The 15,480-nt window shown below is 51.9% G+C and overlaps 5 protein-coding genes across 5 annotated transcripts; 3 read left to right on the top strand and 2 right to left on the bottom strand.

Annotated features, from left to right (window-relative positions):
* The first annotated feature begins 521 nt into the window (after nucleotides 1-521).
* J3458_001989 (uncharacterized protein) lies at nucleotides 522-5,225 on the top strand. Its single transcript, XM_007808823.2, has one exon. It carries the CDS (start codon nucleotides 1,292-1,294, stop codon nucleotides 4,322-4,324), a length of 3,033 nt encoding a protein of 1,010 aa, XP_007807014.2. The 5' UTR covers nucleotides 522-1,291; the 3' UTR covers nucleotides 4,325-5,225.
* A 202-nt stretch (nucleotides 5,226-5,427) lies between these two features.
* ERG8 (phosphomevalonate kinase) lies at nucleotides 5,428-7,244 on the top strand. The gene is made up of 2 exons (XM_066117034.1): nucleotides 5,428-6,006; nucleotides 6,116-7,244. Exons 1-2 carry the CDS (start codon nucleotides 5,738-5,740, stop codon nucleotides 7,194-7,196), a joined length of 1,350 nt encoding a protein of 449 aa, XP_065978922.1. The 5' UTR covers nucleotides 5,428-5,737; the 3' UTR covers nucleotides 7,197-7,244.
* On the bottom strand, nucleotides 7,233-9,123 carry J3458_001987 (uncharacterized protein). Its single transcript, XM_007808821.2, has 3 exons — nucleotides 7,887-9,123; nucleotides 7,765-7,823; nucleotides 7,233-7,705 (listed from the first exon to the last, which is right to left on the bottom strand). Exons 1-3 carry the CDS (start codon nucleotides 7,974-7,976, stop codon nucleotides 7,543-7,545), a joined length of 312 nt encoding a protein of 103 aa, XP_007807012.2. The 5' UTR covers nucleotides 7,977-9,123; the 3' UTR covers nucleotides 7,233-7,542.
* Nucleotides 9,124-11,814: 2,691 nt separating this feature from the next.
* On the bottom strand, nucleotides 11,815-13,377 carry J3458_001986 (uncharacterized protein; the record flags this gene model as incomplete). Its single annotated transcript, XM_007808820.2, has 3 exons — nucleotides 11,815-11,928; nucleotides 12,020-12,904; nucleotides 12,973-13,377. 3 exons carry the CDS (start codon nucleotides 13,375-13,377, stop codon nucleotides 11,815-11,817), a joined length of 1,404 nt encoding a protein of 467 aa, XP_007807011.1.
* Nucleotides 13,378-14,165: 788 nt separating this feature from the next.
* Nucleotides 14,166-15,113, top strand: ESF2 (RNA-binding ATPase activator esf2; the record flags this gene model as incomplete). The annotated part of the gene is made up of 1 exon (XM_007808819.2): nucleotides 14,166-15,113. One exon carries the CDS (start codon nucleotides 14,166-14,168, stop codon nucleotides 15,111-15,113), a length of 948 nt encoding a protein of 315 aa, XP_007807010.2.
* Between the last annotated feature and the right edge of the window lie 367 nt (nucleotides 15,114-15,480).

Genomic DNA, 15,480 nt, shown 5'->3' with positions numbered 1-15,480 from the left:
CATGGCCTTGCGACTGCGTCTGTAATCAATCTGCCCGAAGCTGGCATTCGGGCTGCCGTTCAACCGTGTGCTTCGCATCGGCCGGGCCATGTATGGAGTACATCTTTTCCAGACCGAGTAGGGCGTGTTGGACTAGTACTCGCTACTCCGTATCAAACTTTGCTACCCGCGCTAGACAATAATATTTGAAACAGCTGCGAACGTTGATGCTTCCTGGCGCGAATCCATGTGAGAACATGAGGTAGGAAAATTATGTATATTGGTCGACAGCAAAGTTATTGGATACACAGGGGTTTTTTAAGACGATATTATTCGTATAGTATTTCTGGGTCATGGCTTGTTGTCCGTCGCCCTGCTACATTGACCCGTTTTCAACGGGCTCTGGCGGGTCAAATCTTGGGTAAAGTACGTAAGCATGTCCGGAGCAAAGTGGTTGGTACTAGCAGCACTCCGTATATGCACGACATTACAAACTTGGAAGCATACAACCGCTCTTGTATGTAAAATGGATGATGCCATCAATCAACACGCCAGAGGCCGAATCGTCAACCGAGGGAGCTGCACACCCACCACTACCATCTACTAGTGTCTGCACCTCAGCACGCAGCCCTGCCCGTAAACTTCCAGGCAAAAGCACTTGAGAGGGTGCGGCATTTGGAGCACTTGTGCACAGACGAAGTCCTCGTCCAGTTGACAGGCTGACGGGCGCTCAGGAGGGCGCTCAGTGGCTCCCCCCTGCTCTTCCGTATCCTTCTCTAGCTAGTCCCACCTTCAGAAATGGAAACGCCCTCCCTCCTTCCCAAGGGCATCCCCACACCCGTACCTCTTAACTACACGGTACTTCGCTCTTCATCGCCCACGCCATTTCCTCCAATCCCACCTATTACTCATACGTATCAGAATCTGCCTGCACCATCCACGGCCAAATTTTTGCACCTCGTTTTTGCTATTGGCATTCTTTCTCTTCCTTCCTTACCTTTTCTTAATTTCAAAGCTCTCATCATTTTCTCTTCACCTGGACCGCGCGTTCGTTTGACGGCAAGATAGCTGTCAAATGAACCTGCAATCGACGTATTTATTTAATCTCACCGTACGTACTTCCTCGAAGAACCCTGCCCTGTACCTGAATCCCGTTGTACCCGCGGGCACAACTCTCATCCTGTTTTTCGCTACAACTCGACTTGTCTTTCTCCCTCGGACCTGAGGCGATACATATCGAGCCCTACAAGGGAAAAGAGCCTGTTCTGCTGACACCCAAAAACAGTCTTCTCCCCCCCCAGGTGTAATCTAAATGCCCACCATCTATTCCTCGTTGTACTCGAATTTCATCCGTCAAGGATCTACTGTCGCAAAGTCCATCACAACCCATGGCTACGCTCAGTCTTTCGTAGCTGCTACTCATCCACACGTTCTCAATGCGCAGAACCGCCCAGTCTTTGGGCGTCGACATACCAACAGACTCGGCCTTTCTGCCCTCCAGTTTCATTCGACTTTCCACAAGGATCTCAACGGAGGCGCTTCCGACCACAAAAATGCGCATACCCATTTGCCGTTAGACGCCTACTTTGAGGCCTTGCAAAAACACCAAGCTAGTGGCGAGCTTGACAAGGAATGGACTCAGTTTGAGTTCCCAAAACAGATTGAGTGGAAGCCTAGCGCCGCCACCGTCCTCCAAAGTGAGGATGCGGATGTCGCTGAGGCAGAGGCTCTCGCCGCATCGGAAACTCACTCGGCTATTTCTGCCGAAGACGAGGCTGCTCTCGCACACATTGACGCCGCTCTTGAGAGAGAGCTTGAAGCGCGGAAGCTCCTGGAGGCCGCTGAAAATGCGCCTGCTGTCGGGCAGTCTTCTTCGGTACCTCTGTCTCGAGCTGGAACACCTGCTGGCCGGAGATCTAAGTCTCCAGCTATATCTCGCACTTCGTCGCCCGATGTCGACCGTCAGTCCCAGTCTTACGCTGACCACCTATTCAAGCTGTCGGCAGCTGGAAGATATGCCGAGATTCCTGCCGTATTTGAGGCCATGCTGGCCACTGGTGTTAAGCCCATCGCCAGCGCATACAATGCCCTGCTGGTAGCTGCCATTCATATTCCCAGCAAGAAGATCGAAGTCGTATCCAAGGCACTCGATGTCTATGCGGACATGGTTCGTCGACGAATTTCTCCTGACAGTGATACATACGATATCCTTGTTGGTCTGTTGGCCTCTCGATCTGTGGAGGTGTCTAAGATGAAGGCCGCCCTGGAGGACAAGCGTCAACGATTTGGTGGCATGGACGAGCCTGGCAAGTTCATGCTCGCTTCCCACGAGCTCGAACATGCCATTCTTTGTGAAGACGATAGACTTGATCTTGCCCTGAAGCTGTTCAACTCGTCGGTGGATGTTGATGCGGCCATGTACTCCTCTGAGACGTATCACCAGTTGATCTCCGCCTGTGCCGAGTCTGGCCGTGTTTCTGACATGCTTCGACTTTTTGAGCACATGGAGTCCACAAAGACGGTGCCATTTGCCTCCATTTTCCCTACCATGATCAGCGCCTTTGCTGAGCGCGGTGACCTAGTCAGTGCCGTTGAGTGCTACAACGAGTACCGTAGCCTGGCTGTGGCCCAAGACGGAGGCGAAACTACTCTGCATGACCGCGTCGACTCCGAGGTATATGCGGCTGTGATCAACGCTTATGTCGTCTCTGACAAGATCGAAGGTGCTATGAAGTTCTTCGAGAAAATCGTCAGGGAGTATGGCGTTCGTGCGAAGGACATCAAGGATGCGTTGGTCAGCACCGGGTTTGTCAAGGGCTTCATTTCTCGGGGCATTTACCAAGAAGCCTTCCAATGGGCTCAGTCTGTTGAAGCTGAGTCACAGTCCCAGGCCATGATTCGAATTGCCACTGTCGCAGCGGACCACGACGACAGCCTGACTGCTACTGAGGCGTACGCCAATATCGTAGCTGACCCGCAGGCCCTCGTCACACCTACTACGGCCCTTTTGGCCATGAGTATCCGAGGTGGCGACGTTGCTGCCGCTACCAAGTACTGGCATGCGCTCAACAACCCCGAAGTCAAGGCTACTGTTGACTTCATTGAGCCCACTGTGATGTATGCTGTGGCCTTGATTGGATCCGGACAGGTCGCTGAGGGTCTGGCTCAATCTGAGATGATGTTTGAGAGAATTCGTGCTTCGGAAGCTGAATTAGGTGAAGAGATCGATGAGGGCGTTGACTTCATCCGTCGTTATATGGAACGCCGTGGCCTCACCGATCCTCGTGAGATTGCGTCCCAAACGCACAATGGCACTCCCTTTATGCCAACACCTTCTGTTGCTAATTTTGAAGATACTTTTGACCCCTATGCGCACAACACGGATTTCAAGGGCTCTTCTCTCATTGCTGAGGACCTTGAAGGTGGCCACGGGCGAAAGGGCTCTCGCTTGAACGACGCTCTTGGACGTTTCCGCAACATTCGCCGTGCTGGTCGTCATCCTCGCTACATCACCTATGCAAAGCTGATTTCTGCGGCCGCTCGAGATGGCAAGATGGAGTTGTGTCACGAAATTTTCGCCATGGCTCGAACAGACATGCCTTTGCTGGCTCAGTACGCTGTTGTTCGATACGGCTGGTTCTCTATTCTCGATGCCATGGTCGCTGCTTGCTTGACCTTGGGCAACCGTGGCCGCGCCGAACAGTACCACCAGGAGCTCTTGGAAATGGGCGCCGCTCCGTCTGCAAATACTTACGGCCTCTACATTACGACCTTGAAGGACTCCACCAGGACTTTTGACGAAGCTTCCGCAGCTGTGCAAATATTTCACAGGGCCAAGTCTGAGGGTGTCGAGCCGAGCTCTTTCCTCTATAATGCTCTCATTGGCAAGTTGGGCAAGGCTCGCCGTATCGACGATTGCCTGTTCTACTTTGCTGAGATGAGGGCTTCAGGAATCAAGCCCACTTCGGTTACATACGGAACCATTGTTAACGCCCTGTGCCGTGTAAGCGACGAGAAGTTCGCTGAGGAACTGTTCGACGAGATGGAGGCGATGCCTAACTACAAGGCGCGTCCTGCGCCATATAATAGTATGATGCAATTCTTTCTCACTACTAAGCGCGATAAGATCAAGGTACTTGCCTACTACGATCGCATGAAGGCTAAGGGCATTGCTCCTACTTCTCATACTTTTAAGCTTCTTATTGACACTCATGCTACATTGGAACCCGTCGACATGCCCGCCGCTGAGAAGGTCTTGGAGTTGATTCGTGCTTCCGGCCAACCTGGAACCTGTCCACTACTCTTCACTCATTCACGCCCGCGGTTGTGTACTGCACGATATTGACGGGGCTAGGAAGCTATTCGACTCTGTTGTCCGCGAATCGTTGGTGCCTGTTAATGCAAGCTTGTACCAGGCACTCTTTGAATCCATGGTTGCCAACCACCAGGTTGCCGATACCGAGCCTCTCCTTGCCCAGATGCGACAGAACCGGGTTGAACTTACACCGTACATTGCCAACACCTTGATTCATGGCTGGGCTGCCCAGAAGAACATTAGCAAAGCCCGTGAAATCTATGATGCTGTGGTTCGTGAGAAGCGGGAGCCAAGCACTTACGAAGCCATGACGCGGGCCTACTTGGCCGTTGAACAGCGCGACCAGGCCGAGACTGTTGTCTCAGAGATGCGTACTCGTGGCTATCCCAGTGCTGTGGTGAACAAGGTCTTGGAACTCCTTGGCGGTGGCCGGGAGGCCCCTGTTGTGTAAAGCTGTTTTGCTTTGACTTTCGACATGGGTTTATTGAGGGTGGCATTTCCTTTGTTTGATGAGCCTCTTGTTTTGATACCCTATTGCATTTGTTGAGGGGTGTTATGGGGTGTCGCTGTTGTTAATATGAGGCTCAATTGCCTGTTTTTGATTACATATTGGTTTCTGTTTCTTGTGTCATTTCGGCATGGCGTTTCAGGTCTTACTAAAAGAGAGCGGCCTCTGGATAGGCTGGGCGTGCAAAGGTATGAATGGCATTGGATTCCGTGGGCGGTCACCCACTTATAGACAACATCTCCACTCGGGCATGATAAAAAGCCATTTGAGAAGCAGCATATGGGTCAATGCCAAGGGGCAACGGGAAGGGGAGTGCGGTCATCATGGCATGCAGGAATTAAGGGGCTACGATAGAGTAAGGACGTGATCCTGTTGCTTGTATTATATAGACCGGATAATAAAAAAGATCTAATGCCTGATGCCAAATAACGTTTACCGCTAGTCTATCATATGTCTGGTTTATGTGATGGGAGGAGAATTGGTGCTGGGAGGTAATGTACTTCTTCTACGTACTGTATGAATAGATGTCAAAGTGTGAATCACACACTGTGATACGATGCCCCACCCACCCACCAGTTGCCCACCATGATTTGATGATAATACCTTGATAACTTTCCGATACGAACTGAGTTTACCGACCATGCCGCATTCGTACATGACGAAAGATCTGTGACGTCTTAGTTCCTTTTGTCCTAGCTCTCAGAAGCTCGAAAGCTCTGAATTGCTCTAATTTCAACGGCTTCTAGAAGTCGTTGACCGGGCTGGGCTTGTCGAAGAATTTCTCTCCCCAGCATCGCCAACTACAAACACCCCTCACTAGCTCCCCTCGTTTAGCGCGCAAAAGCCAAGCTTCGTATACTCGGCCTCCCAGGCAGCCGGACGCCCAAAAAAAAAAAAATAATAAAGGAAAAAGAAAAAAGAAAAAAGGAGGCCCCATGGCAAGCAAGAATCCCACCGTGGCCGTCTCGGCGCCCGGCAAGGTCCTCCTCGCAGGAGGCTACCTCGTGCTCGACAGGAGGCACACGGGTCTCGTGTTTGGCCTCAGCGCCAGGATCAACGTCGTCGCGGGGGAGATTCACACGAGCCAAGGCGTCCAGCTGAACGAGATCATGGTGGACAGCCCGCAGTTTCTGGATGCGCAGTGGCGATACGGGTACCACTTGGCGCCCGAGGGGGGAGGCATCCAGGTCACGCAGTTGCAAGTGTGAGTGGCCTTAACCCTGCCCTGTCCTTCCCAGACGATGAGGGGAGGGCCGTGAGCGACGACGACGACCATGCTGACTGGCTTCTTCTTCTGTTTATTTTCAACATAGGGGTTCTGTCATTTGCAAAAACCCGTTTGTAGAGACGACGCTCAGCTATGTGCTCACGTACATCCACCGCCTCATGAGCCGGGTCTCGTCAGACCACAGCCTCAGGCCGGCTCGGCTCATCATCCTAGCTGACAACGACTACTATTCTCAGTCTACGCCGAGGAGCGGCGAGCCGGGACGCTTCGCCAGGTTCACGGTGCCGCTGGGCGGAGCCAACAAGACGGGGTTGGGATCGTCCGCCGCGCTGGTGACGGCTCTTACGGCGGCGCTGCTGAGCCACTACCTCCCGTGGAGGCTGCTGGACATCACGTCGGCGCCGGGCAAGCGCCGGCTGCACAATCTCGCGCAGGCGGCGCACTGCGCGGCCCAGGGCAAGGTCGGGTCGGGGTTTGACGTTGCGGCCGCCGTGTACGGGTCGTGTCTGTACAGGAGGTTCTCGCCCGGTGTGCTGGGCCAGCTGCCCGAGGCGGGGTCGCCCGGCTTCGCTGAGAAGCTCGTGTCGGTGGTGGACGGCGTGGCTTGGGACGTGGAGGTGCTGACGGACGGGCTGCGCGTGCCCGAGGGCGTGGCACTGCGCATGTGTGACGTCGACTGTGGGAGCCGGACGGTGGGCATGGTAAAGAAGGTGCTGGCGTGGAGAGGCAGAGACGCCGACGTGTCGATCAGGTTGTGGGACGAGCTCCAGGCGCGAAACGAGGACCTGGCCGCCAAGTTGAGAGACGGAAACGTGGCTGACATTCCGACCGCCGTGGGCAAGGTCAGGGAGTTGATTCGCGAGATGGGCAAGCTGAGCGACGTGCCCATTGAGCCCGAATCCCAGACGGAGTTGTTGGACGTGTTGAGTGCTCTTGAGGGTGTGTACGGTGGTGTCGTCCCTGGGGCGGGGGGCTTTGACGCTCTCGCTCTGCTGATGAAGGATGATGAGGAGACCAAGAGGCGTGTGGAGGAGAGGGTTGCCGAATGGAGTCGGGAGAAGGGCTCCAAGGTTCGCTTGTTGGATGTAAGGGGTGAGATGGAAGGAGTGAGATGTGAGAATCTAGACGTTTACTCTGGATGGATAGAGATCCATGATAAGGATTAGAAAGAACAGATAAATTTCAGCTCGCAGTTTGAACACGGTCCAGAGATGAACAAAAAAAAAAGAAACCTTTTCGATTTGCCCGTTGCCAGAACCAAGCACATTACCCATGTTACAATACATCAACTCCAAGGAACACCGCTGCCTCCCTCACTAAGCCAATTCTAATAATATTCTCCCATTAAAAAGGTGTCCTGTCTACGCCATGCTGTCTTCTGGTGCTTTCCATATCTTTATTCAAGAAAAACAATCGATATAACCTTGCTAAGAACCAGCCACGACACAAAAGAAAATGTTGGTACACGTGTCATCGTTGACACAAATCAAATAATCAAATAACTCAATTCGCCTAATACCATAGGGGACGTGTATCGATCTCCATAGTAGCAGGCTTCACGGCACGAAGTCGTGGAGACGGGCGACACATCTTGTGGTACTCGGATGGGGATTCGGGACGAAGTTCGAGGACACCGATGCGCGAGGCGGCTGCTTTCTCTCGGAGGATGGATATTCTTCATCTTGTTAGTCTAATGGCTTCCAAACAGTTTCACAAGTTAAATGGATTACGTACTCTTCTTGAGAAACGCCGGGGAGGGTGGCGGGTTCGAGCTTCAGGTCAAAAGGAGCAGACTAAATTGTTAGCTATACACTGAATAAAATTATTCTTCTGGCAGCATGAGGCAAAGAACCTACAATCTCAATGTCCCGTCGCGCTCTTCTCCGATCCCGAAGCAGGCTCTGAAGACGTGTGTAAAGCATGACGAAGTTGTTCTTGACGTGCATATGAACGTTCCGCGGTCGATCTTCCCGAAAAACCAAATGTTAAGGACCGTGGCTGCCGTGCGTTTGTGAGAAATGTCGAGATTATTAGATGATATAATGTTAGGTGGGAAATGATGTCGAATTCCAAATAATCGATTCCAGCCTCCGGGGGGGGGGGGGGGGGGGGGGGGGGGGGGGGCCAAAAATCCAACCGATGGTCTATGTTGTTCCAAGACGTGCTTTTATTTGCTATTTTTTCTTCTTTATATTGTCGACTCTGATAAGCTGTAACAAGGTTTGATTTGTGATGTGGTGTTTTCGTAATCCGAGAGACCTGGAAGAGAGCAATCTAGAAGAATGTCGACGCGAGAGGAGGAGAAAGAAAATAAAGACAGAATGTAATAATGGCGTTCGATAATTAAAAAGAGTATAAAAGTGTCGAAGGTGAAAGAGCAATGTTCAACTTGGGGTGCTGAATGATGAAATGACAAGCGAGCGAAGTCGAGAAGACAATATTTTCGTTTGTTTGGTGTAGATGTTCAAAAAGAGTGGCACGCTAACTTGGCTACAGGCCCGTCAAGCGGAATTATGGAAGTGAGTAAAGAGTGGAAGTCTGGAGAGGACTTTGAGGAGGTGATGAGGATGGAGATAGAGACGGAGGGGAAGGATGGTGTTATATTTAAGATGGGATTTGCTCTGCGTATCGTATAGCCATCGTGTTTCGAAGGGGCGGGTCTGAAATGTCTTCCGATACAAGCATGCGCAAGGGAGCATATTCACGAGAAGACTCCGAAAGGTGTTTCCCCAAGACTGGCGTTTAGAAACTGGAGGAAGCCGGGGGGTGAGAGGCGTGTGAGATTCGAATCCAGGTTCGGGAACAGAGACACCCGGGGGTGGCAGTGAGAAAGAAAAACCTTTAGGATGCTGACCCAATGGCGCGGAGCCAATGGCGAATTTTTGACGAAAGGGCGAGCAAAAGTCCAAGACATGAAACCTTGAAGCCTTGGAGCCTCACAGCCTCGTTGGGGGCTGGCACAATACTGGAAGGATCAACTCTCGATGGCTCACGTTTGGACTCGGGAAAAAATGGACCAAAAGGTTGTCGTCGTCTACTAACGACGGCGTCGCCTTTGGCTCGGTGCCGTCAGGCGTGGTGTACCTGACGTACGTGATGCGCCTGACGTGCCTAGTGGTGGTAGGTAGTATGCAATGTATCTAGTGTGACACAACGTCAAGGGTCTTGCATTGGTGCCAAACCCGAGCGAAGAATGCATCCTCGTCTCCTTAACTGACGCAGTGGTGCCACGACCCTGCCGGGCTTGGTCGGGCTGAATTAGGAAAGAAGGGGTCGTGCAGCATCTTCATAAATTGGCAGGTGCGTGCCTTGCAGGAAGCTCTGCAAAACAAGGAACCGGAACCATGCTGGTGGGATTATTGGCAGGGCAGCATGTCTCCCGCGTAACCAAAACAATGGAGGGGATGCCTGTTGCTTATTCTTTTTTTTTTTTTCACCTTCTGCTTGTTCTCTATTTGCATAATACAATACGCGTCTTTTTTCCTGGTGACGTTGTTGATTGTCAAACCTAAACAAGTTGTCGGGTCGGCTTCCGCTCCGAGATGAGAAAAGAGATTGGGTGTGTGGTCACAACCCCAGCGATGATCAATTGATCTGAAATTGGGCGGGGCTTACGGGAGCCAAAAAGTGAAGCAGACGCCGACAAACAAAACAAAACGAACAGGGAACATGGTTGGCACAGTTCTTGCTGGCCCAGCCATTATGCAGCGTGAATGCGCAAAAAATATTGGAAGCCCAACGAGGCAAAGTTGAACTCCGATGGGGCGGACCGCGTGGCTGACGCTGTTGGAATGCCACCGGCTATTATCAGCCTCGTATTGTTCGAGAAGAACCCCGGAGCTGGCTGGAATGCTTTTTGGCCTATTTTACTACAACTGCCTTGGTTCATTTCTGTTGCTCGTATTCTCCGATGCCGCTCACGCCAACCATGATTAATGACAGATGCGCAGGGAGAAACAATAAAAAAGCATTCGTGGCCCAACCAACACATGGGGCCGGGTCGGTGCAGCACCGCACGGCGTCGTCTTTTGCTTTTTTTTTTAACACCCGACATGAGGCTGAACAATCTACGTACATACATAGTAGTAGTACATACAATCTGCAGGATTCGCGCATCCACAGGCTATCAGACGGGCAAGCAAGGGTCTTGACGTGACATGGCAGCTTCTCCCTCGTGATTTTAATCTGGCATCATCACGGGTAAATGGGCTGACATGGATCTCCATCTGCATTGTTCCCTAGCTAACTACCGGGTCAACATCCTCGGCCTTGATATCTTTCCTGTAACCACCGCCGACCAAGACTCGATTTATCAGTTGGCACAGACAGTGAAGTGCTTTTTTTTTTTTGTTTCCAGACCGCCGGAGCGGGTGTTCGGGGCTTTCAGCTGGGTGGGCATTTTACTACTAGTACTCCGTACGTAATGAAGGCAACCGTGCTGGCAATTTAATCCCGGCTGCGATGCGTATCAAAATGATCCACCCGGCAACACTGCAAGCAGCAGGGCAGCAGATGGCCCGCATCGATGGCCACCGCCTGCTTCATCATCTTCCATGCTGAGCTGTAGATGATGTAATGCGTTGGCCCGGTCGGTCAATAATACCATGTATATCTATCCATCCTACCCAGCCCTCGGTCAGCCTATGCCTCACGCCTCACGCCTCTGCTTCGGTCGATGGCGTCCGCGAGCCCCCAGCCGCCGTAAGCATTGATCCATTCAATATTCTGGTGACCAACGCCGCGGATAATATCAGAATCCAACTCCACCACTTTTCTCAGGCAGAACACTAGCAACTTTTATCATCCTCCCTTGCGTGGCGAGCCTGTCTTACTCCCTTAGCGAGTCAATGTCACGGTTTACAGGTGGGACAGTTTTAAACACCCAAGGATACATACTACATAGCCTCATACGACTTGCCAGACTCAATTTGCACAATGCCCACAATGTCCACAGGCACGTCGAGACTCGTTGTGATCTACATGCGCACATCGACTACTAGCGAAATCCGCCCCGGCTTGCCGACGAGTTTGTGTTAGGGCCCCGGAACGCTTCCTTGGCTTTGACAGCATGCCAAGCGTATTGGTACCGCCATTTCTCGGGGAAAATGACAATTCTGACCAATATCGGCGCCCAAAACCGTCTCTTGGCTGTATGAGATTGACGAGATTGACCGTGTCTGAATTTTTTTGGTGGTGAATGCAGGGGACGCGAGCGACTTCTCAGCCGTCAACCAAATCGTAGACGACACCTTCGCCTCTCGTCTGAGCAGAGCCAGCTGAGTGCAGAGAGATACTCATTGACTGTTGCCGTGCTCGAAGCATTTACTTTTCACAAGCTTGTTGTCAATTTCCGAAACTGCTTTGCGAACACTATAGCTCTGGTCCCCGCGCGGATCGGGTCCCATATTCCGAGAGTCTAGTCATCTACCGCACCATGCACCCCAGCATTCAGCAATGAGGAACAATACTACTAGTTGCCAATACCATGGACAGGGGTCTCCCACCAGTCGCTACTTCAAGGGAGATCTCGCTAATCGTCTGATCGAAGCCCAATTTAACACGCCCCCCTTTCCCGACCTGGTGCCCGAGTGAGCCCTTGTTCTAAAAGGCAGTCTTCCAATGCTTCCTAGCGTTAGTTACCATCCCGGCCTCGGTGCCCAAAACAGCTCAGTCGCTCCGACAGACGCCCATGTCTTGCGCGCAAAGGCCGCCGAGTAGAGTAACTGAGGTAAGTCTCAAGTCACACCAGCCAATCCGCTGACGCACCGGCACGGTGGAAGCTGCTTATTGCGGATAGCTCTTGATGTGGAAGCTCTTGAATTTAACAAATTGCTCAAAACCAAATCGCCCCAATGTCTGGCCCTTGCCAGAGTTCTTGAACCCTGTCCAAGCGAGATCCTAGTGTCTTCAGTCAGCAACTAAAACAATGGAATCCAGATGAGATTCACTCTTTTGCCAGCACCGCGCTTTGTTGCCAGGGATTACTCACAGGACTGGGATAATCACAACGGTTCACAAACACAGTACCCGCCTCCACATCTTCTGCCAACTCGTATCCCTTTTCCGTGTCTTTGGTCCAGATGCTAGCAGTGAGGCCGAATTCACTATCGTTCATAAGCTTGATGGCCTCGCTATCGCTCTTGACCTTCATCACCGGAATTACTGGGCCAAATGTCTCCTCAGTCATAACAGTCATTGTGTGGTCCACCCCAGTCAGCAACGTAGGTTTCACAAAGTTGCCTTTGGGTGGCGGGTTACTGAAGCTCTCGTTGTCTGGCGTAGCATCCTTGGCGCCTTTGTCTAAGGCGTCCTTGATGTGTGACTCAATTGTCTGTTTGGAACGCTTGGAAATGACGGGTCCAACATGAGTCGTCTTGTCAAATGGATCGCCCAACTTGTAACCCTGAAGCACCTTTTGCACGCTCTCGATAAAGGCATCGTGGATTTTTTCGTCAACGTACACTCTCTCAAGCGAGCAGCAGCTCTGGCCGGAGTTGAAGACAGCTCCGTCGACTATCTCCTCGGCAGCCCAGGCAACATCTACGTCGTCTCGGATGTAGGCAGGGTCCTTGCCACCCAGTTCCAGCCCAACATTCACAATACGGTCAGAAGCAGCCTTTTGAACAGCCAGACCGCCGGCCACAGAGCCAGTGAAGCACACGTGGGCAATTCTAGGGTCCCGGATTAAGGGTTCCATGACACTCGGTGAACCGCAGTGGAAGTATTGAAGGACCCCCTCCGGCAGCCCAGCAGTCGCAAAGAATTGGGCGACGTGCTCCACGATGGTGGGAGTTTGGGGAGATGGCTTGAGAATTACCGTGTTTCCAGCCAAGATTGCGGGGATGAGGGAGTTAACGAGAATAAGGTAGGGATACTGAGACACCGTTAGTGCTTGCCAAATTCTACGGCTGCAGGTTCCGCCGCAAGCTGTGAAGCACCTACATTCCAGGCAAAGATTATGAGCACCGGTCCGACAGGCAACTTGCGAATGAAGCGCGTGAAGCCTTTTTCTGGTTCGCCTGCCGTGTCCTTGAGGGCCTCGTCGCTAATCTTAAGCAGGTATTCGGCGCGTTTGACAGCCGTTGCAATTTCCTTGCCAGTGAAAGCAATGGGACGACCCATCTGGACAGTCAATTCCTCCGCAAGCTCAGCCTCGTGGCTGGAAAGCTCCTTGAGGAATTTATTAACAATGTCCTGTCGCTCCTTGAGGGTAGTCTTGCGGAAGCTCTGAAACGCCTCGGTGGCGACCTTGGGCATCAGATCAAGGTCCGCGGCGGAGACTCCATTTCGAGTTATGATAGCCTCGTTGGTATTTGGGGAGATGGTGTTGATTACTTCGACGGACATTTTGGCAAGTGGTGTTGGTTAGCCAATTTGGAGCAAATTTCCTGCTTGTACCAGAGAGCCGTCGCCCAAGATGTTGTGGTTGATTCGAGGTTGTGGACGGCTCCCCAAGGTGAGGAGATGTCGACGTAGATAAAGTGGGCAAACACGCTCGACCATGATCTCAACCGCATTTGCACACCAGTTAACAATTCGAGCGCCCCACGTCACCCTACAACATGGAAGACATCCAAACGGAGGAGCTTCAATCAGGGCAGCTTGCCACCACCATGATGATGGCATGAGCAGCGTCTGATAGCCGCGTAGGAGCGGTAGGGGCGCGCACCGAATTCGGCTCCATCAGTAATAAGAAGCCAGGCCCCGCCGCGGCAAAGACTTGGGGCATTGCAGCATCTTGTCTCCTGTCAAGGAACGCAGATAGTCATTATGAGCGGGGTAACTACAGCGTACGAGCACTTGAGGTGTAAGCGCGCCGTTCAAAGTCTTGTCCCCTGGCGGGGATAAGCCACTGCAAATGTTGACTTCAGCCTAGCGCTTGTGGAAAGAAGACCAGTTGACGACAGCGGGGCTCACCACCTGCAGCTGTGAGCAGTTGCACCTAAAGCCACTACACTCGCTAGCCCAGGAGATATTACTGGGCGTCTATTCTCCAGCCAATAAACACGCCCCACTTACACTCAGTGCAGCCTCTCATCTTATCGTTGCTTCGACTGCAACTTTTTCCTGCTCGATTGACATTCCCAAACAGCTTGCAACGACAAGTTCGTCCTGCCGGCACAACCACAGCCAGAATGGCCTCAGAAAAGAGGAACAAGTTCCTGGATGCTCCCGAAAGCGACGATGACCAAATCGACAACTACAACTCCGACGATGAAATAACAAAAGGCCGTCGCAGTACAAAACGGCGCCGGTTTGACAGTGATGAAGAAGATTATGGTAGCGACATCGACCGAAGTGCCAGCGATGACCAAGGTTCAATCGACCAGGATGGACAGGAAGGTGATTCCTCAAAACAGGCCAAGAAGGTCAAATCAACATCTCGAAAAGAATTACCCAAGCTAGAGACGGGCCTCCCCGACATTAGCAAACCCTTGACAAAAAAGAACCTCGTCGCTTCTGAAGAGGCCATTAAGAAATCTGGCGTGGTATACATGTCCCGCATACCGCCGGGGATGAAGCCTTCTGCCCTGCGATCTTTACTATCGCCATATGGAAAGTTAAATCGGGTATTCCTGGCACCCGAGGATCCCACTGTCCGCGCCAGGCGAAAGCGTGCCGGTGGCAACAAGAGAGTGCTATTTACCGAGGGATGGGTCGAGTTCGTTAAGAAGAAGGAAGCAAAGGCTGCATGCGAATTATTAAACGGACACAATATTGGTGGCAAGAAGGGATCTTTTTTCCGCGACGACATCTGGAACTTGGTGTATCTGAAGGGTTTCAAGTGGCATAATTTGACGGAACAAATTACTACCGAGAACGCAGAGAGGACAAGCCGCATGAGAGCCGAGATTAGCAAATCTACCAAGGAGAACAAGGAATTTGTTAGGAACGTGGAGAGAGCCAAGATGTTGGAGGGTATGCAGGCCAAGGCGAAGAAGAGGAAGGCTGCCGACGTGGAGGAGGAGCCTGTACGACAGGGTGAGCGGTCGTTTAGACAGGTAAAACAGGTGAAAAGGGATGACAAGGGGGCACTGGATCAGCCAGAGAGCGTCACGAGAGTTTTGAGCAAGATTTTCTAAGGGATTCGTTGCCATGGATTTTTATCTTGTGTGTATTCGCATAGCGTTGTATTGACTGGCAGGATAAGATATTGGATACTTGCAAGTTACTCGAGTCGCAGATTAAGTGATCAAGCACGGTGAAATGTATGAGTATTGTTGGCCTGACAAGTATTTAACAGTAGCCTCGATTCACAAGGTACGTATAATTCAGCTTTTGGTTTGATCCACGTGAATGTCCCGTCAGTTTGTCCATGCCAGTCTCGATTTCGGTTGGTGCTATTGGCCCACAGGCTTCCCGTGCAACTTCCTACCAGACTTCTTCTGGCGGTTCTCGCCCCCGCCGTCGATAAGATTCTTCAGACGCTTATCAAGCAGCGGGGCAAAT

Source organism: Metarhizium acridum (genome assembly GCF_019434415.1).
Source record: "Metarhizium acridum strain ARSEF 324 chromosome Unknown scaffold_1, whole genome shotgun sequence".
NCBI lineage: Eukaryota > Fungi > Ascomycota > Sordariomycetes > Hypocreales > Clavicipitaceae > Metarhizium > Metarhizium acridum.
The sequence above is the reverse complement of the archived record's forward strand: the minus strand, read 5'-3'. Positions and strand labels throughout refer to the sequence as shown.